The sequence below is a fragment of the Triplophysa rosa genome, linkage group LG17 (genome assembly GCF_024868665.1).
Source record: "Triplophysa rosa linkage group LG17, Trosa_1v2, whole genome shotgun sequence".
NCBI lineage: Eukaryota > Metazoa > Chordata > Actinopteri > Cypriniformes > Nemacheilidae > Triplophysa > Triplophysa rosa.
The window spans coordinates 19,313,650-19,340,796 of record NC_079906.1 but is presented as its reverse complement, the minus strand read 5'-3'; the positions used below and the strand labels follow the sequence as shown (position 1 = coordinate 19,340,796).

General features: G+C 37.4%; 3 protein-coding genes and 1 non-coding gene across 12 annotated transcripts in view; 2 read left to right on the top strand and 2 right to left on the bottom strand.

Annotated features, from left to right (window-relative positions):
• ntng2a (netrin g2a) overlaps window positions 1-11,424 on the top strand; it is a 50,155-nt gene extending 38,731 nt beyond the window's left edge. Inside the window, exons 6-8 of the mRNA XM_057356215.1 lie at window positions 5,561-5,728; window positions 7,908-8,042; window positions 9,823-11,424. Of these exons, the coding sequence (XP_057212198.1) occupies window positions 5,561-5,728; window positions 7,908-8,042; window positions 9,823-10,040 (521 nt within the window). The 3' untranslated portion in view covers window positions 10,041-11,424. The remainder of the gene's footprint in view (window positions 1-5,560; window positions 5,729-7,907; window positions 8,043-9,822) is intronic.
• Window positions 11,425-13,084: 1,660 nt separating this feature from the next.
• On the top strand, window positions 13,085-15,750 carry endog (endonuclease G). The gene is made up of 3 exons (XM_057356992.1): window positions 13,085-13,788; window positions 14,301-14,410; window positions 14,671-15,750. The coding sequence occupies exons 1-3, from the start codon at window positions 13,261-13,263 to the stop codon at window positions 14,948-14,950; spliced, it is 918 nt and encodes a 305-aa protein (XP_057212975.1). The 5' UTR covers window positions 13,085-13,260; the 3' UTR covers window positions 14,951-15,750.
• A 2,366-nt stretch (window positions 15,751-18,116) lies between these two features.
• On the bottom strand, window positions 18,117-18,188 carry trnag-ucc (transfer RNA glycine (anticodon UCC)). The gene has a single exon. It is a non-coding gene; the product is annotated as a tRNA-Gly (tRNA).
• A 1,476-nt stretch (window positions 18,189-19,664) lies between these two features.
• The window catches only part of dab2ipa (DAB2 interacting protein a), a 78,138-nt gene continuing 70,655 nt past the window's right edge, over window positions 19,665-27,147 (bottom strand). For all 9 annotated transcript variants that reach the window (XM_057356437.1, XM_057356435.1, XM_057356436.1 and 6 more), the window contains 4 exons: window positions 26,630-26,782; window positions 23,774-23,976; window positions 23,201-23,288; window positions 19,665-22,224 (listed from right to left, as the gene is read on the bottom strand). In XM_057356437.1, the coding sequence (XP_057212420.1) occupies window positions 22,057-22,224; window positions 23,201-23,288; window positions 23,774-23,976; window positions 26,630-26,782 (612 nt within the window). In that variant the 3' untranslated portion in view covers window positions 19,665-22,056. The remainder of the gene's footprint in view (window positions 22,225-23,200; window positions 23,289-23,773; window positions 23,977-26,629; window positions 26,783-27,147) is intronic.

Below are 27,147 nucleotides of genomic sequence, written 5' to 3'. Positions count from 1 at the left end.
AAAAATAGAATAGCTCCATAATTACAAGCAACTCCATCTTAAACACATTATGAAAAAAAAGCTTAAATGAGCTTAATATCTGGCCCGGTGCATCCCTAGTTAATATATGAGCCTGTGATTGGGTTTGTCCCTTTTTGACACAACGCTGGGTTGAAAATAGCCCAGCATTGTTTAATGTAGCATTTTGTAATGTAGCATCTTCTAGCACCTGTTAAAAAAAATGATGAGTTAAAAAGCAGATCTGAAAAAAAGGTGAGCAGGGAGCAACTAGAAGATTTAAATCCTTTAGAGCTAATAAAAAATACATTTCGGTTCCCTGCTTTCCACTGCGGCACATTATTTTTTGGGGACCTTGAGAAAAGCGGTGCATGCTGGGAATATTCCTGTGTAATTCCCGTCATGATTGATGGCAGTAATAGAGCAGTATATTTTGTCCTGAGGTAGAGCAGGGCGAGGAGATTAAACATGATTACTGCTGTGCTAAATCACTCATTAATGTACATGGGCCACGGTGCCAAGTAACGTACCGTGTGGTGGCTTAAACTGCACGTCTTCTTGACTTGAATGTTGAGGTCAGCAGGTCAAGTGGAGACCTCCTTTACGCTTCAGGAAGTATCTTTTGTCGGTGGCTGGGTTACGTGATGTTATTATGGCATGAGGATTACATTATGGTGTGTAAGTGGCGTGTAGAATGATGATTATGATACCGGACAAAATATTGTCAATGTAATTTTGTTTACAGGTGTAAAGGAATTACTGATGATAAAATGTTTAAAAATTGAAAATGTTGACTGATGCTCAATAAGCTGCGACTCTTACAGTATGTTGTCTGGAGAACTGTCAATGAGAATTTGTATCCAAATTTTATTTTAGTCTGCCTGCAATTGAAAGAAAAACACCTTCATCAAAATATGATTTTATGTTTTTTTAGCATTGAGTTTAATAAATCATTTTAGGGATTTATTGTTTCTTTAAAATGCCAAACCAACGCAAAGTTTTCCTTTTACCAAGCAGGACGATTTTGAGTCGGACGTGATAAACAGCAGGTGTTCAGTTCTGCCGACTGTGATGAAACGGCATATTTCCGCTTCGTTTGTGTAATGCAAAACACTACGCCACCACCTCGCCTATCCCAACATCCCCCCCCCCACGCCAGGTGTTTTCATCGCCTGCCCGCGCCCTACGAACCTAAAGCTACTTGTGAAAATGGCAAGCCTTGATTCCAAACACAACCGACTGCCTCGGGCAATAAATCATTAAATACTCTGTTATTGTGAAACACAATCACTTTGAAGAGCACATGGCGTGGCGGTGGGGGCTCAGCTGAAGGCCGGAGCTCCATTCGTTCAGATCTATTTTTGAATAGCGATTGAATGAACGGCTGCTAAATATTTCATAAGAGAAAAGAGAGCGGGTCACGGTAAGGGAGACCAAAAAGGGCCAATTTATTGAACTTACGGAGAGGGAGATAGATACATGAAACTATAACAGGAAAGAGTCCTGTCCTTGAGGGGGTTGGACGAGGGCAGAAGTTGGGGGAAGTGATTCTATCAGGCCTGTGTATCCCGTTTCTGCTAAACTGAAAATGGCGAAAGGTTGAATCGGTGCGATAGCATCCATTATGTACGGTTTCTAAGCCCACAGCGCAGCGAAGGCAGCATCTTTACTGCTTTTGACAGAACGTTTTAGATACCTGACTCCTTATGCTCTCTACACATTACAGTTTCCTCAGCACCAGATGTGACACTTGATGCGGTCACCGCAGCGACCGACAGTATCACGACGACAACCAGCTTTTATACTTCAGTTGTGACTGATGCAAGCAACCCATCGCCTGTTCCTCCTGAAAGTACTCTGACTGATGCATTCACCCTAGCAACCTCATTTGTAACCATAGCAACGTCTACAACACCTTCAACCATAGCAACTTCAGAAAAAAATGGTTTTGCATCAACTGCTTCAACTTCAATACGAAAGCCAGCATCCCCAACACTTGATGCAGTTTCACCCATTGCAACGAATAATGCGGCAACTGTAGTTACAAATGCAGCAGATGCAACAACAGCTGATGGAAAAGCTCCAGACATTGATGCGGTCGCCCCAGCAACGGAGGTTCCTGTGACTACAGTAACTAACGGTAATGCTGCTACCACTAATGCACCTGCAAATGATGCTGTTGCATCAATCGATCTTATTACCTCAGCAACAAACATGGCAGCGATTCCTGCGACTAATGCGGTGGCAAACACAGCTGAAGCATTTACCCAAACCAACAAAGAATCAGATGAAATTAAACCAAGTTCTGATGGTCCAGGTGAGGTTGTGACAGATGTTGTGACAGATTCAAGAACTGTCACCACCACCGTAGTCCGGCCTATGTCCTATCCAGCTCTTCTGACAAACAGCCCAGCGATTGGTCCTGAGGCAGCCGTCCCAATATCTCCAACCACTACTTCTGTACCTGCTGCTGCTCCTCAACCTGAGCTTGATGTTAAGACTGACAGTAAACCTCCGTCTGGAGTGGAAGACAAGAGTGAAGGTCTTTATGCTGAGACAGAGGAGGAGAAAACACCAACAAACTCAGAGAACAAAGACAAAGCTGCAGAGGCCCCAGGTATCACCAATTTTCTCTTCTCACACTGTCAGGGAATTTAGAGTACAGAAGTATAAAATGCATTGATTTTTTTGCATTATTATAATGGAAAGTGCAGAAGTGGCATATTGTTGCTATGGTTACATTTTGATGTGAACCAAACTTCTGTTTGTGAGCGTACATTTGGCGCCAGATGAAAAATGCCGGCAAAGAAACACGATGTTAAATCAAAGAAGAATAAAACTCGCACCAGGGTTTTAAAGCAATAGTTCACTCAAAAATTAAAAATATTTTTTTAATTTACTCATCCACATTTTATTTTAACACAAAAGAAGATATTTTGAATAACGATGAGTAATTATGTTGGTAACCACATAACACCCCCATTGACTTCCATTGTATGGACACAAAACCGCAGAGGCATTTCTCAAAATATCTCATTTTGTGTTTCACCGAAGAAAGACTCCCACACTGGTTTTGAACGACATGAGGGTGAATAATTGAAAATGTTTATTTTTAGGTGTACTATCCCTTTAAGAGGCTTGCGCAACAATTTCCTTTGGGTTTGAGCACCCCTCTTTGGCTCAACGTTGCAGCCAAACAGACCCCATGCATTAAACAATGCTCAATAATATCCAGAGCAAACATTTACAATACATAACCATTGAATAAAATCCACTGCAAACAGTAACATGTGTCCTGTTTTTCTCCAAACACTCACCGTGTCTCATGCAGTATCAACAGACAAGAACAATGAAGCTTGGAAAATGAGAGAAAAGGGGGAGGCCAAAGAGGTAAAAAAGAAAGAAAAAGACTATGAGAAGAGAGACTATGAGAAAAAAGGTTCGAGTGTGTGTATTGTAGCTGTAGATGACTTTGTGGTCCTCAGATGCTCCTCTCATCTTTAAGTTTATCTTATTGGATAGCTTTAAATTCTGCGTGACATTTCTGCGTGACATCTTCCAGTAACGTTTCTGTGGATGAAATGGGCTGTTTGTGAAATAGATTTACAGTGTGTAGAGTATTGACTGGTTAAGCTGCTATTAGATCCATAGATAGAAACTCTAAACTATTATTTCCTTCAGCTTTGGCTTGTTTTGTGTACATTATCAGCTGTTAAAAACAACAGTAGCGTTATTGTGATGTACTGTGATCTTTACAGCATTTCCGGATGATTTGTAGCAACAGTTTTATTCATGTCCTGTCTATCCCATAACTAATATCCACCAAAGAAAATCAGCTTAACAGTCCACGCTTTTATTTCAAAGTTGTTGCAAAGCTTTTGATCCCAGGGGGGCCAAAAACACAGCTGTCAAGGATAGCGTACATCAGATTTCAAGGTAAGGCGATACTTAAAGTCAAGACAGCCTTGAAAGAAAAGGCTTATTTTGGTCTTATGCAGACCTTCAGTGATATTTTATGTGAGTGATGTATTTATCTGCATTAGGGCTCCTGTAGGCTATGTTTATCAAAAGACAATTCCTTTCTTGATTTGCGTTTCCAAGAATGTGGACCGACACTAATAAGAAAACTGTGGAAAAATTGCTGCCTGCATGTTATTCATTTCTCGTCTTCCCTCCTGTGCTTTCTTGTCTTTTCTCTTTCTTTCCACTCGCGTGTTTTGTCGTTCGCTGCGTCTCATAAGGTAAGCCGCCCGTGATGTATTGTGTTTGCTAGAAAACTGAAGGATCTCCCCTAGGCCGTATAATCAAAAACGTCCTCTTTCGGAAAACAGCTCCTTTGCATTATCAGCTGTGGAGTGGTAGACAGCTGTCTGTTGAAGATGCACGATCATTTGTGAAACATTGCTCCATAACTCTACCAATCTGGGGAGTAATTGAGCATTTATATTTAATTATCCATCAACCCCCCCATCCCACTGCTCAGCTGACTGTGACACAGCAGGCCCCTACATCGCAGCATCTTTAAAACATCACATCAATTATTTAAAGCCCCAAGTGTCTGTACAGCAAAGAATTGAGAAGAACAGCTTTTCACACATCAAAACTTTCCCCTGCAGCATATTAATGCTCATATTAGGCCTTCAAATGTGGATTTATTTACCCTGGTTAATAACTGTGACCTACTATTGTTTAGTAAGTTGAATCATAAATCATGAATCGTTTGCTCACTCAGAAATTCTGATATGCATTGACATTAAAAAATTGCATTATGCAATGCATTGACTTAAAAGAAGAGCAAAATCCAATACAATCTCATGGCAAATCGTAGGCTAACTATTTTATGAGGTGGCTTATTTGTGCAATCTCTTTCATTTCAAGAACACGTACAGATATCACAGATCATAAAGAAAGAAAATACAAAAAAACTAAGGAAAATTAAACAAAAATTAAAAAACAGGATGGCCATTCATACTGTAAATTAAGTTTACAATTTAACATTATTGTTAAGCTTGTTGACAAGATGTTAAAAACTCTCTCATTGGAATGGATAAACGCGTCTGTTACATGAACACAATTTACATTAAACTCACTCATTCATACATTACAATCTACTTTTGCACCAGTAACAAATAGGTTTGTTGGTGGGGCTTTATTTTTGCTTATTGATAATAATACTTTTTTTTTTAAAGATTCACATCATGCAAATTCATAGCCATCTTGCAAAAACGTTAGGAATTCCCATGAGATTAGGCTGGCAAAATCTTATTTGATCATATGATGGATAGCAATATCTGCTAAGTAACATTTTATCTGATTAGTAAGATTTTTAAGTCAGTTAGATGATATCGATAACTGGCATCCGCACGCAGGCCACTGAAATGTTCATACAAGTCTTCAGGTCCGAAGTGGAATAGTTAGTGAAGTTTGTAGATACTGCTATACTGTATATAGTCTTCTTAATGACTTAATGTCATATCCTCACCCCCTTCATCCATAAATTTGCCGTGATCCCTCCTCATTCTCCTCCCCACAGATTAACACCTGTGTCCTCTCTCTCCATCAGACTGCGAGTGCAACGGTCACTCAAACCGCTGCAGTTATATTGATTTCATCAACATTGTGACTTGTGTGAGCTGCAAACACAACACTAGAGGACAAAACTGTCAGCACTGTCGCCTTGGATACTTCCGGAACGCTTCTGCCGAGCTGGACGATGAGAATGTTTGTATAGGTCAGTCAGATATCGCGCCACGAAGAATACTTTTCTCAAACAGTATTTTGGTCTTATTTTGCAGTAAAGACTATCTAAACATCCATTAATTATGATACGTGTACATGAGAAGCAAAATGCATATTTTTGAACAATAAACAGATTTTTTTTTTAGAGAATATATAATTCATTTAGTTCATTTTATCTTATTTACAAATTGTTTTAATCCTACAAAATTGGTTGTTTTTTACCTGACAAAACAATCCAAGATGGAGTAATAAAAAATGAATGCAGCAGATATATTCTCTGGAAAAAAATCATATTATTTTCAACAATTTTGCTTGTCAAATAAAGTGATTTAGTTTTAAAGATGTTTATATATTCGTACCGCAAAACAAGACCAATAACTGGTTTCACTTTTTCCCTTGATGTATTCACAACACACTGCACAGAAATTGTCTTTTTGGCCAAATGATATATTTGGAAAGATTGGGAAATCTGTCTCTTTCTTTTCTCATGACCATACAGTCCAACATTTGGTCTCCTTGCCATACATTTGACAATTTCTGTCCATATTATTAAGGTGAACTTTGGGTCAGATGTGTTTGGCAAATAAATAACGATTTACAAACAAATATCATGCAGACCATCCCTCTCATACATTAAACTGTTTCACTGTGGTCAGCCCGGAGATCCTTACCCTTTATACTGCTAAAGTAGTAAGAAACGTAATAACCTTGCATTTCCAACCTTCCAGCCTGTATTCAAGAATTATATGCATATTTTATCTGAGTTGAAATTTCTCCAGAAGTGTGTCATAATAATGTAAAGCAAACACAGTTTGCTGCAATCTGGTTTAAAGTGAACATGAAATGCTACCTTTCAAGTAGGGACAGCATTGTTTAGATGAAGTGTTTTAAATTGTTTGAAAGCTTTGTTTATAACAAACAGCAAAAATAACAATAACGATCAAAAATGATATGTAATAGGCCTAATAGGAGTTGATTTTTCAGAGGCAGGGCAAGGTGATAAAAAACGTTTAAAGATTATTTGTTTTATTTGGAATAATGCACTCTTGCATAATAAGACCAGGATCAAGTGTTAAGAAAGTATAGTCAATTTTGATTTCATGCTGGTTTGAAAATAAATCAGGGCAGGAGGTGAATCAGAAATCCTAGCTAATCCCTTTTCTTTTTTTGGATTAAAACCACACAGTGCCGTCAAACAATCTGTTAGAATAGTTTGATAATGATACAGTGACCTCTACTGGAAAAGGACACACACATAAATCATTGTGCTGTGACTGACAGCTGCTCAGAGAGACAATATATAGCCCAAGTAAATACACGGAGCAAACACTGCTGTGTGACAGATGAACAACTGTTGTTCAATGGTCAGGAAGTAATGAAAAATATAATAGACACCTCACAACTCGCAAACTGAATTTTGATGCAAAGACATACATTTGCCTACAGGCCCAACAGTCTTTCCTTCAGGCAAAACAGTGCAAGGAATGAAACACTGGATATGGATATATGTTTAATATTATTTACTTGTTCCACTTACAACGTTATTAACATTTTTTTTGTAATATAAATGTCCAAATTTATTTTATATGATAATGCCCTCTTTCTAAATGTTGTATTGAAAACGTGCTGTGCCTTTAAAGGAATAGTTCACCCAGAATTTTTATTCACCCTCATGTTGTTCCAGACCTTTATGACATTCTTGCTTCTCTAGAACACAACAGAAGATATTTTGATAAAAGGACTTTTTATGAGTCCATACAATGAAAGTCAATGTTGTTCGGTTATCAACATTCTTCAAAATATCTTTTTGTGTTCTTCAGACGAAAGTCACGCAGGTCTGGAATATCATTAGGGTGAATAAATGACGACATCATTTTTATTTTTGGGTGAACTATCCCTTTAAGACGTCCATGTGAATATATGATGTATCTTTATATATAAAGTGAGATTCAGCACTTTTCTACACAAGATGTCTAATTGTGGATGTTTATGTGTTAAGGCATTTATCTGTCTGACATCACAAGATTGCCGACAAGCTTTTTTGTACCTTTGACTAAATGTATTGCAAATATAAATATCACCTTCAACTTTTACTGCAAAAAATTCCTTAAGGATAACCTGTAATTAGATCTACACTCTAAACCATCATCAAATGTTTTTCCGATACACAGAGTGTAACTGTAACCAGCTGGGCTCCCTGCACGCCCGCTGCAATGACACTGGTTTCTGTCAGTGTCGAGAGGGCACGTCGGGACAGAAGTGTGAGGACTGTCTCCCTGGTTACACCTGGAAGCAAGGCTGCGTGCGTAAGTCACACATCTTATACTGCTCTTCTACAAATCCAAGAATGACAATAGGCTTAGTCATTAATGACAGTCTGTAATTGACGGCGCCACTTGTACAACAAATAAACGCTGTGAACGAACAGCATATGGGTGTCATTCTACTCATTTTAAACATGAGTAACAGTGCTGTACCTCATGGAGTTCCTTGTTGTTGTGTGACTAAATAACAGCCTGCTGGTTCGAGCAGTTGTGAATTGTAAATGCTTGTGGGTGGTACGACACAGCGGGTATTATTTGGGTTCAGGAAACTGAAGGTTGCTGGGTCGAGCTCTGCAAGCAACAAGCAGAGACTTATACCATCGTGCACCTGGGCGAGACATTTCAACCTCAGGTTGCTTCAGATGCTGGGTGAGGGAGCCAAAATACAACCAACAAAATATTTATAACCGATTTTAAAAAGCAAATATCTTTAATATATATGTAAGATTTAAAAAATACTAATAAGAAACGAAACCGGAAGTGCTTCTGGACCATTGTTTACATCTTGCAAAGTGGTCTGTATTGATAGATTTTTATACATTTCAAATGTTTATTTTACAAAGATTTAAATTGCATGAATAAAAACATTCCAGTGCTCTTAAGTTGAACAAGTGCTATAGCAAACTCAGAAGAGTTGCATGTAGGGAATATAACTGCAGTATAGTGAATGAGTCAGCGGTTTAGGACACAGTGTATCAGCAGTTTTACACACAGTATTTGCACGAAAGTGTAAATAATACATTGCTGCCTTCTCTCATGTGCCGTGTGAGCTGTGAAAGACGTGCTCAGAGAAAATGTTTCCAGTTGTATGTACTCTCTCTATACTGACAGTTACTCTCACGTGTTGTATAAGTTAGTCTCTCTTAGACATGCTGATGCTTAAGTCACTACTACAGCGATCAATGTAGATGCACCGGATAATGTCTGAACAAAGAGATCCGATTTCATCACTTACAAAATGACCGTTCCTAGAAACTGGATTTAAAAACAGTGTGTTGAGTGTATAGACGGTTTCATCAGACGCAAGCACCTGGCCCGAAGTTAACGTCCGGTCTGCGTTCGGTTATAATATATCGATTTAATTTATTATAATAATAATTTATATTCATATTTTATTGGATATTAATGATTAAATTTAACATTTTAATTAAAAAAACATTTAAACTACTATCAGTTATTGATTCTTTGTGGAGGTCTACCGGAAGTTACGTTTGGGCCACATAACATTTATGTTGTTACCGCTGAAAAGCCTATAGAACCTAAGTCGCACCCTTTCAGATATAAAACGTCATTGCTGCGAAATTTTCTCTTTGACCTTCAACTTATCGTCAATTTATCCAACTTTCTGTTCAGAAATTCTTGAATTTAGCATGTAGCAGACCTAGCATTTCTTGACACCTGGCATTCTATATAAGATATGCCTGTTTTACAGTAGCATCCACTATGTTACCAAATATTTAGACTTCTTTAATAGATGCAGAACTATGAATATTTCTGTTTGATTACAATATAAATGGTAAATGGCAATATAAATGGCCTATGGTGTGAAAATTTAAAAATTAACAATGAAAAGAAATCTCTTTTATGCTAGTATTTCTATTAAAAATATTAGCATTAATAATATAAAATAATTTATTATTAACACTTTGTTTTCTCAAATTTAGCTGTCACAACATAGGACACATGAACAGTATTTGTCTACTATGCTGCATTTTCAACTAGGCCTATTTAAACTGAACCTTCCTCTGTTCTCTCCCTCTAGCAAACGTGTGTGATGACGAGCTGCTCCTGTGTCAGAACGGCGGTTCATGCATCCAGAACCAGAAGTGCGTGTGTCCGCCCAACTTTAAGGGCGTTTTGTGCGAGCAGCCGCGCTGTCAGGGCGAGAGAGGGTGCGACGGTGCATCGACCTGCTACCTCAGCACCCTGACGCTGCTGCTCTGCCTTCTAGCCAACAACCTGCTTAAAGCCAGCGCCTAGAAACCCATCCTAGTCCCGATATCAATCCTAGTCTACGCAGGCCAAAGGGCTGAACCCTGCGAATGGAGAGAGAGAGAGAGAGAGAGAGACCTGAATCCCGTAGAGAGCAGGTCTCACGGTGCTGAAATCAATATGTAAAGGAGCTGAGGTCAAAACGCCTTCACAGGATGAGTAGCTAGTCGCTCATCTCCTCGCATCACTGATCGCCTGAACTTTATACCAAAAAATAAGGAATCACGTTCGGTTTCAACTCACTCTACACGACACTCTGAAGAAAGAGGACTGATGTATAGATGAGGTTAAATGTTTCTTTTGCATTTCTACTTTCCTGTATAGGTTGGAAGCTCACTGAGATACAAGCACTGCAGTTAGCCTGCTTGTTTAAAGGAACAATGGTCGATATCACGAAAGCCTACTTATGCCAAGTTATTCTTCTTCTCTCGAAGACTCGTTTTTACATTTCCTTTCATTGCTGCGTTTTCTTGCATTTTATTGTCATCGAGGTTGTTAAAGTAGATGAAAAGATGGAAAAGATGTTTGAATCGTCGTCCTGCTAGTACAATGAAAGAACGTTCCTATAGCTAGTGTGTGAGATTACATTATTCTGGAAGGTAGAGAAAGAGAAGTTTTTAATTGTTACATTAAGCAAATATAGAAATATATGTCTATCTGAAGGGAAATATGAATTATTGTATATTATGATCATTATTTACATATTTTTTGTAGAAATTGTTATTTTTGTTCCGAGTAAATGTTACCATTGGAAAGACACTGCAGCCTTTATTGCAGTGTCTACGGTATTCATGCCATGGTAAAATTATATTTGATGATACAGCATCTCTAATATATTTCTTCATTCATGCCATTATGAAACATTAAATAAAGCATTAAAACAGTTCATTACATGCACAGCTTTAGCACAATATAACCATCGTGATACTGGCATGAGTTCATCCGTGCGACTGAGCTGAACATTCAGGACTCTTATTAACACACTTCTACGATGATTTATCTTCAGTGATACATGGGTGTTTCTAAAGCACAATGTTGCACAAACACGAATAAAGAAAATGTGTGTACACAAAGCACATTTCTTAGGAGGAAAGACATTGTCAAAGCTGGCAAATCGGAAGACAAATTAAAAATACATAATAAAAGTCAGCACATCACATATCATGGAATCAAGTTATTTTTCAAACTCTCTTGCGTGAGTCTCAGAGAATGCCAAAATCTTAGTGGCTCATGAGCTTTTTGATGCATTTCATATTTACACATGCTTTTCATTCATAAAGAGCCAGGGTAAATATAATAATATGAATAAATAAATATTATAAATGAATAAAACCTGACAATCAGAAAGCATATTACAGCTTGAGTGAATTGTCTTTCTTTAGACTTTGTCCTTTTACTATACTGTGTATCGCTGCTGTCCTACTGAAACCTTGTGCCTCCATTATTCATGGTTTTTATTTTTTGCCATGAATTATTATTATTAGTTACCCTTTATGTTTGTCATGGGTTTTGCAAATATCTAACCAATGAAAAAATGTATTTAAAAGTGCCTGTCAACTTTGATAACACAGTATTTAATCATTTTAAAAGTACAGTGTTTTTTCATTTCCTAAAAAACAGCAAATTTAGACATACAAGGTTTCAGAAGGACAGTGATGATATGCATGATGCTGTAAAAGCAATAGATGCTTATGTGCCTGATGCAGCATCGCTTTGCATTTTACTGACACTACAGTCACTTCAGCTAATATATTAGTAATTAATATGAGACCATGTCCACAGAGCAACAATCCAATGTGCTGAGCCATTTGCATTGCTTCCACCTGCACTTAAATAAATAAATAAATCCACATAGCTCGAGTCAGCAGTGTTTATGCCAGGTGGAGACTTTTGCTTTGTGGAAAATAAATCAGGCCTTACACTATACGTGTCTTAAATATAAACTACCCACAGAAGTACACTGAATGCTTATTTAAGGAAACACAATAAAAGTAACATGAATAGAGATCTAGTCAACTGTGGTTGGGCCCAAGATTCCCTAACAGTGCCTTGTATTTTTAATCTTCCAATGAATAAAGAAAGTCACACAATTTTGGAACAAACTCACAGGATGATGTAATACTTAAGGTCATTCTGATACATTTTTAATATTACTTATTTAATCAAACTAATTTCTGTCATTTTAAAGTTAGACAAACCCCAAAACAGACTTAAATTCATCAAATGCATTTACTTACTTTGTTTGTTAAATTGAATTCCCCCCAAAGGTGATGTCACTTCCTGTGCGATGATGTCATTGAGGGGTTGTGTTTGTTAAAGCCAATTTTATTGAGACGTTAAAAGCTTGTATATATATTAAATTAAAACAGTATTTGTTTGACTCATTTAAAGAAGAAACACGCGCAAAAGATCTTATTAATCTGACTTTATTTAAATTAATACTTATTCATTTAAATTTAAATTAAAACTGATTAATATTGACTTATTTTAGAAGTTCATAACAAATAGGACCTTCTCAAACGTACCTAAGTGAAATAATTTAAACATCACCCTATGTTCACAATTTTTATCATATTGTCATAAAAAGAAACTAATCTAATACAATTTACAATTAATACAATATTTTTAATGAACTTGGGGTGATATTTATAAGACAAAGACACGGGTGAAGACATCTCAACTTTACCCTAAGTATTATTGTTTTTTGTTATTTAATATTTGAATATCTAATATAATAAAGGAATATACTACATAATGCCATTATATTAACGATCACCTTAGGATAAAACGGAGGTTAGAAACAATTTAAAGAATACAAATAAACAAATAAAAAGAGAGAAGTTAAAAAGGGGCGGGGAATCGGCACAGGCACAAAATAACTAACTAACAATACGGAATTAATCTTCTAAACACAAAAACAGACATACCAATGAATACTAAATTACCACAGGGCAATTAGCAAAGTATTACCAATTCATTTATTATATGTATTACTTATGTTTATTACATCCAGGAAAATCTAATTTTATTGTTTTTCACAGGACTTTTAGATAATAAAATGTACAGTATTTTACATGACACTGACGTCATTAGCTCGCGACTAGACGTCACATGGGTTTTGTAAATACGGTGTGTAAATATCACCACATACTCATTTAGCTGCAGACACTTCTTTAAAATACAGCTAGCTATTTATTAAGAGTGAACGATGCATCGTGTTTTTTGCTCGAGGTGGGTTGTATCCGGGGTGTCCTTGGCAGTTGGCATCGGTGTTGGTGCCACCTTGACATGCGATCGCCATAATAAACCCCAAGACGGTGGACTTCTGGACCGTATACCGATCATCCCGATACCAAGCGTGAATGCAGCGTCCGAGATCAGCCCCTATCAGCCGGGACATATCGCTGTAAATAAATCCACCGCTGCGATGAAGTACGGCTTCCCTTCACTGTCAAACATCAAGACCAGAGAGTCGTACGTGACCTCGTATGACCCCAGAAACAGGACTGCAGCGTGGGTGATAGAGCAACTCAACTCCGAGACTTTAACCGGGACATCAGACAGAAAGAACTGCAATTTTAAAGAGGACGAAACAGTTCACGTTTACCATCGGTCGAACAATTCGGATTATAAAGGAAGCGGGTTTGACAGGGGTCACCTGGCCGCAGCTGCCAATCACAAATGGAGTCAGAAAGCAATGGACGACACCTTCTATCTGAGCAATGTGTCACCCCAAGTGAGTCCCATGATAACGCCTCAAGACATTTTTTTTTTACATTTCGCGGTTCAATCTATGTAATGCATTCGAATTAAACCAGTGAAATTTCATAACGTTAGTTTCATGTTACAAAGTAATAAAGTAAGAATAAACATAAAATAACGAATGAGAAAAGTTTTGCGTTGGCCGGTGTTGTACCGAAATTCGACTCCCCTACTTCTGATTGGTTCATTCACTTAGGATGCTGCTTTGTGATTGGTCGCTATCTCTAAATCCCGCCCCCACACCTAATCCTAACCCTAACCTTCGTAGGGGAGAACAGGGAGTCGGATTTTGATACAACACCGGGAATCGAACCGCTATACCACCAACGCCAGTTTGCCAGCATCACCTCAGCAAAAATGACAAGCAGTTGTTTCAACTCCTTTGTAGTTGCTCACCACGAAAACATTATGCATGCATGCATTCATTCATACTTGCATTGCTAAAAAATCGGAGAAATGTTTCATCGTGCACATCTTTTCCCCCAGAATCCTCATCTAAATCAGAATGCATGGAATAACCTAGAGCAATACTGTCGCTCGCTCACTAAGCATTATCAGAATGTATTTGTCTGCACTGGACCACTTTACTTGCCTCGGTAAGTCTCTTAATATGCTTTAAAATCTGCATTCCGTGTCTAGTTTCGCACATTTTTGTTGTGTTTTATACCGTGATTTACTAGCCTGAGAAATTCATATAATTCTGTTAATACTTTGTATTGTTATTTTGAAAGTGTTGGGTTGCTCTATAACGTCCTGTAACTGTTAATATGTCCAGAATGAAGTTTGAAGATGTGAAATGTTTTAAAAGTGCTTAACTGATACAATTCTAAACTTTCCCCATACCCTCCACCGACAGACAAGAGCCCGATGGGAAATTGTACGTGAAGTATCAGGTTGTGGGAAAGAACCATGTTGCTGTGCCTACTCACTTTTTTAAGGTGGTGATCCTGGAAAAGCCGAGAGGAGATATAGAGCTGCGGTCCTATGTGATGCCCAACATGCCTGTGGATGAGAAGATTCCACTGGAACGTTTTCTGGTCCCCATTGAGAGCATTGAGAGAGCGTCTGGCCTGCTCTTTGTACCCAACATCATGAAGAGAACCAGCAGTCTTAAAGCTATTACTACAGGGCCGTGATGAGTTTACAGTCATTCAAAAAGAATGTACAGGCATGATGCGGTCTAATATGAATGAAATACCTCAGAGTTCTTATGTCACTGTCATAAGACAGCTAAATACTACTGAGACTGATCATATCGGTTACTGGAAGAGGATGTCAGCCATATCAGTGTCTAATAGCTGTAATTTGCTGTAATATCTATATCCCATTCATACCATTGTTATATTTTAGGCTCAACCTAAAGTTTTTTTAATGAATAATTTATGCAGAGTCAAAACTGAATGTGAAAAGCAATTTAATGTTAAACTGTGAAATGTTGTTTGTACCTACTGAAATTTAAAAAGTTATATTAGTGTGTTCTTGTTTGGTGACTGTTCACAAATGAACAATGTCAAGTAAAAATCTGTTAATCAACTGCATTATAATGTACATACATAGATTATATAAATGGCTCGCTTGTCTGTCACAGTATATTTTCATGTATTATTAGAACAAATGTACATAACAAACAGCAGACTTTCAGGGAGACGAAACGTATGAATTTCCAAAAATGGACTGCAATGGCGCTCGACGAGCACTAGAGGGCAGTATGGTACTTAAAGTTTGCGTATGTGAATTATAACTTTGCTTTTATTTCATTATAGATGTTTTTAAGAGTCAAGCAGCAGTCTGAATATTTTTTTCGACTAGGACAAACCCACAGAAAACATATTTTTGTGCTGTTCATGCATTGTTGCACACACCAACAAACCAAATTTTATAATAGTACCAGAGGGTTTTACTCACATTTCAATCCATCCTTTTGTGGTAAAACCATGGTTATACAAATGGTAAGCCATAAAGAAACATTGCTACTATTACTATAATAAAACCACGATTCAATGTTCAGGGGTCATTAAAATGACCTGAATGAATAAAAAATGTAAAATACTGTCCAATTTGATAAAGCTACTTAAACAAGTAAATTATGGTATAGAAAATCTTAAAGATCAGACATGTCATTCATAAACATGACTGTGGGTATTCTTTAAGAAAAACATAACACTCGTGGACAAATACTGTCAACTACCCACATTCTGTTCATAGCATTTACTTAACTTTACACAAGTGAAACAATTTATCTTTTAACAGTTTCTGATTTTGAGCACAGAACGTTAAAAGCGTTTAAACACCTTCACCTTTATGCACATACAAAGTATGCAAACTAAATACGATGTTAAAACCTCTCTCTTTAACTTACAAAAAAGTTTGATAAGGAAAGAAAATGTTTGCATGAAATGTACATTGTACACGTACAAAAAAGGAAATGTTAAGTGGTTCTGGCGTATCAGCAAATAAAATCAAAACAACACTAAAATAGAGTTATGCAAATAATTACACCCCACTGTAGGATTTTTATCATCATGCTAACTTTGAAAGTAAAGTGTATGTGTACAGTTCATTATTAAAGCGACAATGAGCAACTTTTGCTCACTTGTTGCCCCACGTGGTTGATAAGCGGAATTGTCTGTATGCAGTGTCGTAAAAACTGTCGCAAAGATTTCCCGCTGGCAGCTCAATACACGTGAGTTTGTTTACAAAGCCGACGGACCCTGCGGACCCAGATACGCGATGAAAACAGCGCATAGCACGTGTATATACTGTATATATAACGACAACATTAGCCTACTCAACGACTGAACTGTTCAACATTTACGCGGTTTACTGGTCTGAACTAAATAATCTGCTACTTTTTACCACAACACGTTAATTGTGGTTTTTTAGTCTTAATTTACAAGCACTACACACATTCATGACGAGACACGAAAACATGCTAGCTGTCGACACCGGCAACCATATATTATCTCTCAGCTACCTTACGGTTATAATGTGTGAACCGGTAGTGCGCCAATGACACAGACTAATAACAAATACGTTCAAAAGTACAGGACGGTAACAAAAAATGTACAAATATCACTTACAAATCCAGGAGCAGGACCGCTAGGTCTCCATCCGTTTTGCAACCCGTTGCCTCTTAGCATAGCACACAAGACATCTGGCAGATTTGTTTGCTCATCTGCCCTACATATCTGAGACGTCTGCTGTCAGATGTCAGATAGACCTCTAGAAGACGTCTGTAAGATGTGTATGATTTAGAATGGATGTACAACAGCTCTTTCTAAGATGTTTAGCAGATGTCTTTACACAGCAGATGTTGTCCAGATCTCCAGATCTTTAGCAGATCATCTTTACTTGTGCTACCTGGGGCATGTCTCACGGAAATCCTGTGAAATTCAACCAATCAGATGACGACTTCGAACGTGCTGAAGTGTTTCCAGAAAAGTGTGCCTTATGCATCAGACGTTTAGCCAACGGTCCGTGGTCGTGACGTCTGAGGCTGAGACTAGGGAAGGGGTAACTTAGGTTTAGGGGTCGTCAGAACACCAACTTGACATGCGATCGCCATTAGTGGTGGGCGATACTGTAAAATTTGGTATCGATCCGATACCATCGGTCGTATAACACTGTATGGGAAAAGGAGGATTTTTGGCTGGCAAATATGGGTGTTTTTTAGATTTAAAAAAAATGATTATGTATAAGCGATATGACAGATCCTCTTTACATTGCTAAGCACTTCGTTAAGCCAAAACAACTCGATAGTGTTATACGACCGGAAATTAGTCTGCGGACTCTGGCATGGCAAAAGCTCACTGGCGCCATCTTTTGCAACTAGCCCATTCGGTTTATAACGGAAGTGGGTTTGACAGGAGTCATCTGGCCGCAGCTGCCAATCACAAATAGAGTCAGAAAGCAATGGACGAAACCCTCTATCTGAGTAATGTGTCACCGCAGTCCCATCTTGATGTCAATGTCAGTTTTATTTATATAGCACTAATTAAATTCATCCTAGGTTGACCAATGTGCTGCACAATTTTACACATGATTAAAATACATACACAAAACAGATACAAACACAAAAATTAGTTACAGAAAGCCAGGTCAAAGAAATATGTTTTCAGCAGAGACTTAAAGGTGGAAAGTGATGGGGCTGTTCTTACAGACAGATCTTTTCCCCATTTCGCTGTTCAATCCATGTAATGCATGAGAATTAAACCAGTGACCTTTCACATTATTAGTTTCATGCTTTTACCTGTAAATTGTAAAGTAAAATTAAACATGAAATAACGAATGAGAAAATTTTACTGCGTTGGCCGGGAATCGAACCCGGGTCAACTGCTTGGAAGGCAGCTATGCTCACCACTATACCACCAACGCGCCGATATTCTACGACGTCTGCTTGTGTAACCTCCCCCAAAACCCAAAGCAGTTTTAACTCATTTTTAATTGTCCACTATGAGAGCATTATGCATGCATTTATATTTGCATTTCTAAAAATCGGATAAGTTTTATCGTGCACATCTTTTCTCACAGAATCTTCATCTAAACAAGAATGGAATAATCTGCAGAAATACGGTCGCTCGCTCACTAATCATCATCAGAATGTACTTTAACGTTCTGCACTGGACCACTTTAACGTTAACTTACTTGCCCCGGCAAGTCTCTTAATATGCTCTAAAATATGCATTCCGTAGGCTATCTAGTTTTGCTATTTTTTGTTGTTTTGCATGTGTTTTATGCAGTGACTTACCAGTCCGAGAGATTCATATTTACTTTTACATTTACGCATTTGACAGACGCTTTTATCCAAAGCGACTTTCATTGCATTATAGTATATATTTGATTTTGTTTTATTAATACTTTGTATTGTTATGTTGAAAGTGTTGGCTTGCTCTATAATGTCCAGTAACAAACAACAAATATGTCGCTTTCAGACATTCATAAGCGTATTATCAGGCATATCAGGATACATGGAAAAACTACCGACTGTAGAAAGTGGACTGCAATGGCGTTCGATAAGCACTAGAGGGCAGTATGGTACTTAAGGTTTGAATATATGACTTGCGTTATATAACTTTTATTTTATCGTAGATGTATTAAGAGTCAGCAGTCCGAATATTTTTTTCTTTTTTCGACAAACCCAGAGAAAACATATGTTTGTGCTGTTCATCCATTGTTGCACACACAACATGAAACTAAAGTTTATTGTAGTACCACTGGCTTTACTCACATTTCCATCTAGTCCGTTGATCTCTCCATCTGTAATAATCTTATATTACATATTTTCAATATTGCTAAACATTTAACAAAACAGACTGTTAGCTTAGCTGTGCTCTTCTCAGTAAATGTCATGGCAACCACGTCATCAGTTAAATCGTCACGTGCATCTTTGATTACTTACAATGTTAAAGTAAATGTTCTCACTATTTGTTTCATGACATTATTGCCACACTTGTCGTATACCTATAATGTCGTATGATGGTTAATGCCATTTCACTTTTTGAAGGAAAACATAAGTTTATAAGTCTGACATAAGTTAGCAAGCTGTCAATTAGCTTAGATTTGAAGTTGGTCAACTATGGTTAAACCCTCTTTTAAAACCATGGTTATGCAAATGGTAATCAATATGACAAAAAAACATTGCTGCTATTACTATAATAAATCCATGATTCAGTGTTCAAGGGTTATTAAAATGACCTGAATAAATACAAAATGTGAAATACTGCCCCTTTAATACCCCATAAAGGTACTTTCAAAAGATCATGGTATAACAATCTTAAAGATCAGATATGTCAGTTCTTATTTTCTCAACCACGCTATGAGGATTCTTTAAGAAAAACATAACACTGATGGACAAATACTTTGCTTTTATTTCAGTGGCACTTGAAAGTGCTCTCATCTTGACAATGGCATTCTACATGGATATATACATTCTGTTCATAGCATTTACTTAACTTTACACAAGTGAAACAATATATCTTTTAGTCAACAACATTATTTTTCTTGGACTGTACAGTAAACTAACAAATGAAGCCTTGAAATAGCTAAATAAAACTTTAACAATTCTAGAGGCAATTGTACATGAATTGCACAGAATGTTTTCTTCAACACAAATGACTTCTCATATATCGGCATTTCTTTTGTTCAGGTATGTACACGTGGAGAACCTCTTAACTTAAATCTAAGACACATACAAAACATGTCGAGGTAAGGTAGAAAACAAGATTCGTAGCCTATTTTTTACTTTTGTTATTGTATTATTGCATGCCAATCGAGAAAAAAATGTATTCAAATGTTACGTCAGCCCTTTGACTTCCACATGATGTATATTAATGGATGATAAGCTTTGTTATAGTGTTTTAATGCTCATGTGACGTTTTATTCGCCTGTTTTCTGTTTGTCTGTATTTTGAGAAGATCAAAATGTGATTTTTATCTGTCTTAAAGGTGAAACGTGTCATTTCTGTGCCTCTAGCATCCAAAGATGTTTTGAAATTCAACTTGGCATTTTAAAATGGGACGAGAAAAAATATTTTACCATTGAAAATTTAACCATCTCTTTAATGTTGGATACGTTTAGTATTCAAACGTCAACAAGTACGCGTAATCCTGGGGATGTTAACGAACAGTTAAATAAATTAATGAGCAGAACATAACTTAAAACATAAATAAAGCACTTTCAGACAACAACTAAAAATGAACTTTTCCAAAAAAAGAACTTTGGGAAATGGAGACGTTCGATGTACCTCATCGGAAAACAGATGTTTTCTCTAAATACTCAAAATAACGCCTTTGCTTTTGCAAACATGTTTTTGTGTTATCTTTAAAAATGCCTTTGTTTAAAATGTATCCTTGAATATCAATAACTAAACACTGTTAATGAATCTTTAACTCTTGACGAACCTGATTGAAGTTTAAATGAAGTTACACCGACCGATAACAGGCTCGCTTAATTTGCAGGGTTGATGCAAGTATTGCCATGACGCGCGGGCTCTTAGTGCTTTTTAGACACCAACTGTGTTTGAAGAGCATGAAAATATCACAAACTTTCAGTAAAACAACAGTTCAGATCCAATACGTGCTCACTTCAAACTTCACACAGCATCTCAAACCCTTCTCGTTCAGTGTAAGTGCTGAATGCGACACACTCTGAATAGCCTTTAGAACAAGTCCACAGAAGAAGGTTTTGGTTAAAGGGTCCAATCTAATGCTATAGAAAGTGCATAGAGCGGAAAAACGACATCGTGGGGGACAGACACTGATTGTACTGTAGCCATATACTGTAATGTTCAGTACGGAGAGTAATACTGGCCACGCATACACAGCAAGCGGCGATGACGTCTCTATATGCATCTTTGCAACGGCGTCGACAGTTTCTGATTTTGAGCGCAGAACGTCAAAAGCGTGTAAACACCTTCGCCCTGTCTAGAAGCAGCACCTGAATGTACAATCAGAGCTTACGTTGATTATTTTTCCTCTGAAACGCTACAGCAGACTTCAGCAAATACACACCGTACGAAGAAGAAAATCTCTTTTCTCTGAAAAGTCGGTTTAAAAAAAACTATATACAGTAATGAGGCGCATCACCTCCATAGATTAAAATGTTATGCAAGTATGCAACTAAATGCAATGTTAAAACCCCTCTGTCTTTAACTTACAAAACAAGTTTTAAAATGAATTTGGTAAGAAAAGGTCATGTTTACATGAAATGTACAAACGTATAAAAAAAAGAAATGTTAAGTGGTTCTGGCGTATCAGAAAATCAACTCAAAACAACACTTACATAGTGTTTACGCAAATAATGACACACCGGATCTTTATCAGCATGCTAACTTTGAAAGTAAAGCGTGCGTGTACAGGTCAAATCTATAGATGACATGAAACCGGGTCACAGTTTGACATCAGTGACCGTGCGCTCTTTCATGACGAGGGCTATGAATGAAGCATCACGGGAATATTCGATTGGACATCTTCGCATGGCTAAAAATCTAAAATAATTTAAAAAGACGCAACAGTCTCAATATAGATTGAAAAATCTGTTTTAAAACATCCTGTTTGATTCTGGAGTTTCATATGCTTGATACGGTGAATTATTTCTAATCCAGTTCTGAGATCCAACACTAAAAACTTTGCAAAGTAAATTTAAACCCATCGGAGAGGCGTTTTCTTGTACAGTCATATTGTAAGAAATTAACCATAGCCCTTGTCCTCCACTAGACCCGTAGGCCCGTGTGTTTACGTTCACGCTAGCAGTTGCTGCTGTTCCGGAATTCTCCGTTTTCCGTGATTTGCAACTTGGTGGGGTTGGTGGGAGAGATGCCGTTCCTCGTCTGCATGCTGTACCGATCCTTCAGCTGAGACAGAGCGCTCATTAGCCGAGCGTTAGCCGCGTCCAGAGACCCGATTCTCTTTTCCTGCGGGGAGTGACCATTCATAGAGGTCAGATGAGAGATTAACAGTGCACAATTTCTAATGTTTGATTAAACTCGATCTTCTTTATAATGAACACAAGGTGACTGGTGCGGATTTAAATATTACAGACTAATTACTCTGTCACTTCAGCGTGAAAACCATTCATGGAATTTAAATTAAAATTCATTTTGTGGCAGTCATAATCTCTCTTTGCCTTGTTAAAAGACATCTATGATGGAAAGTTATTTGTCTATGATTTTAAAACAAATTCTCTTGGGGTGGTTTTGTCGCTTATGAAATTATTTATAAGAAGCTGCTTGGCCGGTTGCGGACGTTCCTCATCAAACTATCAAAAACACTTCACAATACACAATTCTGTGTATTTTTATTTGAAATACATACTGTATGTGACAAGTACAGCCTCCACCTTCAGGTTGATATTTAAATGTCACCCTGTTAAGGGTTTATTTTACATTAAAGTCCCCGTGAACCGGAAGTTGCAATCGTGTTTATTTCCGTATTCTGACGCATTTCTGAGTGAAACGGAATTTCGAATGAGAAAAAATTGTGGTTGTGGCTTGTTTTTCCCTGCGATTTGATTGGATGTATAAAAACAGCCGTAGCATTTTGAAATAGAACTGGGAGCAGACTGACAGTTGAAGGGGAGGAGTTAACAGATGCCCCGCCCAAGCCGTCTAACTTACGTCATTTAAGATGGATAGTCACTACAGGAGGGAAGTGCATTTTCAGATTTTAAGGGCACATGAATTTTAAAAAGAGAAAGACCCACATTGGTAAGCTTTTTACAATAAACGCTACGATATTTCAAGAAAAAATAGGAATTGTTATTTTTTATTTCACTGGGACTTTAATGACCAGCTGACTGGTCGTTTTCAACTTCTTTTTAAGGTTAATCATACGTAAGCAAGTTTATGACATTGACCATGTTAACTGATGATTAAGGCATTCGTAATTTACCTGGGCGTCAATGATCTTCTGCTTTGAGTCCACGATGGCCTGCATGTCTGCATGATCTTTCTTCAGCTCCTCTTCCACTGACATTAACCTACAACAGTAATTTCACATACATTGTTACACCACTGCAATTGTGTTTATAAAACACCTCAGAAAAGCAAATATTTATAAAAAGGAAGTCCCGTTAAGCAATTGTGACCTCTTGGTAAAAACTGTTACTTTGCCAGGAAATGCATTAAGAGCTGCAGCGTAATACATGTTAAGTAAGAAGGTTCTGACCGTGGCTCTTGTCTTCTTACATTTAATATCAGACATTTATCCAGCATGTTTTATTGCAATAAGCCACCAGAGAATTAGAGAATTTTGCTGTCTCCTCATTTTTGTGACAGGTGCAGAGAAACTAGCTGCTCTGACACAATAACCTGCACTGTTTGACACAAATAAACAGGAATTCAGATTTATGGTAGTTTACCCATCACGGCACCCTGGTAAGAATTTCTCATTGGTCAACTCTTGTAGGGCTGAAACCTACAATCTTTTGGTTCACAAACACAAACAGCAGTATGAGATGCTCGCCTGGTGATGATGCTCTTCATCTGAAGCTCCTTGTCGTCCTGCTGTTTGCGTAACCGTTCCTCCGTGTCCTCCAGTCGAGCCTGGTACTCCAAGAGCATCTTCTGTGTCTGCTCATCCTGGCTCTTCATGCGACATTCATACTCCTCCAACTTCTTAGCAGAAATGCGCAGCTTCTCCTGCAGGACGGCGATCTCCTGCTGATACTGAGGAGAGAGTGAATGAGAGACACACCATGTGGGTTATAATTATTTTAATTCCTAACTGTTTGTTGCCATTGTGTTACTTTGTTATTACACACAATTACGCCAATAAAGTGTCTGTCTCACTTTCTGTTTCTGTCTCTTTTTACCCTTTACTTATTATTATTCAATTTAAGTGAGGCATAGACAGACCAAACAAGAAAGAGCGAGAGACAGAGAGGCTGTGTGTTTAAAAGAGATGGGAAGGGAAGGAGAGAGAGAGAGGAGAAGAGGGAAAGAAACAGACAGAAAGTGTTAGAGTAAGTAAAGGCACAGAGAGAGAGAGACAGATGAGTGAGACAGAGAGTATGTGTGTGTGTAAGTGGAGGAGACAGAGAGAGACAGAACATGTCTAATATCAGGATTATAGGACAGCAAAGCTCTGTGTAGGGGAAGAGTTCACAGCCGCGCTCGGGTTTGATATGAAAATTACATGAATAAAGTCTTGGTAATCATCTCTTATACTTCTGCTAATCTTGTAAAATCCTGCACAACTACATACAAATGTGTTGTAAGCCACCGAGCTGTGAAAGTAAAGCGCTATAGATGTTAAAGGGGTGATATGGCGCGAACACTTGTTTTTCTGTGTTTTTGGTGTGTTAGAAGTTGCCCATGCATGTATTAGTCATGTAAAATTGTAAAAATTAAAGTGTCGGAACAAAAGATGCATTCTATCTAAAAGCGAATATGTAACCACACCCCCACAAATCTACGTCAGTTCGTGGTATGATTTGACTAAGACCGCCCAAATGTATACGCAAGTAAGGTGGGTGTACCTGTCATTACAATTGAAGAGGAACCTGATGTTCCAAATATGGTAAGAGGCGTTACATTTCCGTCACACGCTTGCAGTATTCCACCAATCACTACGCACTGGTTAACTGGCCAATCATAGCACACCTCGCTTTGTAAAAAAATCTGCGCGTTTCAGAGAGGCGGGGCAAAGAGGAGATACAAACATGCACGGTATGTGGAAAATACAGTGTTTTTGAACCTTAGTTTGTGTATACACTTTGCATTAAATTTAAAACAAACAACACTATTCGTTTTAGCCGTGTCATATGACTCCTTTAATATATTAGGGCAGTTGACAAGTTGTGTTAATTTGCTTTATTGTTAACATACACTTGGGCTGTGATGGATTCCACAAGTTTGTGTAAACCCAGATAACACAATGTAACACATTTTTTAAATAGTTGTGTTTGTTTTCATTTTTAATGTTTCATTATGAAGTTTAACATGCTGAATACGAAAATCACGTTCATATTTTTTACCATCAATGGTAATTTATACATTTCGGTAGTATTACTCATATGCAGAAATGACAAGATACTGGCATAACACTGATCTTAAAACAACACTTTAACAAAATGAGTCGTCCAAAACTTCAGAAGTGTACATTTGATTGTTTTTGTCTTTTATGACTAATACTGTCCTCACAAACCAAGTTCCAGACGTAGTCACCCATCATCGCTTCATCCCAGCTTCCCTGTGCTACAGAAATTTCTAGAATTTTCTTACAGTGACAATTGGAAAATCAATTTTAAATTATGTTAAAATTTGCAATATACCGATATATCGTAATTAATGACATAAGCTCAAAATTTACTTGAGCTAACTATACACTAAAACATTGATGCTACATATAAATAAATATTACCACAATAATTAGCACCACAGAATTGTACAAGAACTATAAAAAGGTCGGGAGAAACAAAAATGTGTTTCACTGTGTAATCCATGTTATCAAGCCACGATAAAAGAACGCTTCAAAGAACATGATGTGTGCTTAATAGAATAAAAAATAATCTGACTTGTAAAATGTTAACATTTTAAATCTTTATCATTTTTCATTTACATACTATTAAAATAGTTTAAGATGAAATGCATCATATGTTGCATGGTTGTACTGTATTTAGCTGTAATTGCTCCACATGTCATGTCAACTACACATGTGAAAAAAACACACATATTCAATATCATGACTGAACTGTCTTCAGACTCTTTAAAGATTTTCTGCGATGAAATGGTTCAAGCGATCCAGAAACTACAAACGTGTTTTATCTAATATTTTATGTTGTTCAGACAAGAATGTTTTTGAGAACAGAATTTCACAGAGCCTTGACAGGCGCATTTCAGATTCTGCTTTGTCAAGGGCTTAATAAATATGCAAAGACTAAGAATAATAAGCAAAATGACCAAGACGTTTTTCCCCTGGCTTTGCATCCAGACTAAAACTTCACAGTGAATTAAGTCTCGGTTCCCTCACGAGGATTCCTCCGATCTTCACAGCAACACTTCCATTAACAGCTTCAAACGCAGCGGATGCGAGTTCTGCTCGGGGAGAGAGAGCTGGAGTATGTGGGTGTACAATCCGCCGGGCTTATCATTCATTAAAGAGAATGAGAGAAACACCAGACGGGGCTGAACCAGATCTCTCTACAGTATAGTGATTTGATCTGAATGCTGGGACAAAGAACCCTAAAATGTTCTCATTTTTATTTTGGTTTAGAGATAACCAATAAACCTGCATTACATCCACACATCATACAAACCAGCACTGAAAACCTGCTTTAAAGAGGCTGTTTTCATACAAACGCTGAGCTCTCATTATTACCTTTTCAGTTTGTGTAAGATCTTCCTTGTTTGTAAAATCCTCTCGGTGTTTTGTATCCGGGTCCATGCCCTCCTGATCCAAATACTGAACGTTCATATTCAGCAGCCACGCAGCAGTGCGGTCCAGCGCATTTGGGTTCACAGGTGATGGAGCCTAACGAAAGATAATAGAAACCCAGATGCACATACACATCAGCTTCGGAATCTGGCTACTTATGTCGAGATGTCCACGAATAATTCAGTTCTGCACACACTCGTTGACTAAAAGCAACACTTCTCTTTTTCAATTGTTATTTTCAAATTGTGATATTTTAATATTAATGCATATTGGACATTCATATAATTGGTTATGTAGCATTTGATGAATAAAACAGTATAAATGTTATGTAAATAATAGATATTAATATAAATAAATAATATATAAATATTTGTATTCACTCATTAGTATTTTTACTAACTTATTTTATTATATTTATAATTTTAATATTATTATATACTATATTGTTTTTTTTCCAATTT

Excerpts from the sequence above, each read along its gene's own strand:
- endog (XM_057356992.1), top strand. The coding sequence starts at position 13,261 with ATGCATCGTGTTTTTTGCTCGAGGTGGGTTGTATCCGGGGTGTCCTTG. Across the intron at positions 13,789-14,300 it reads TGAGCAATGTGTCACCCCAA|AATCCTCATCTAAATCAGAA; the intron begins GTGAGTCCCATG and ends CTTTTCCCCCAG. Across the intron at positions 14,411-14,670 it reads GGACCACTTTACTTGCCTCG|ACAAGAGCCCGATGGGAAAT; the intron begins GTAAGTCTCTTA and ends CTCCACCGACAG.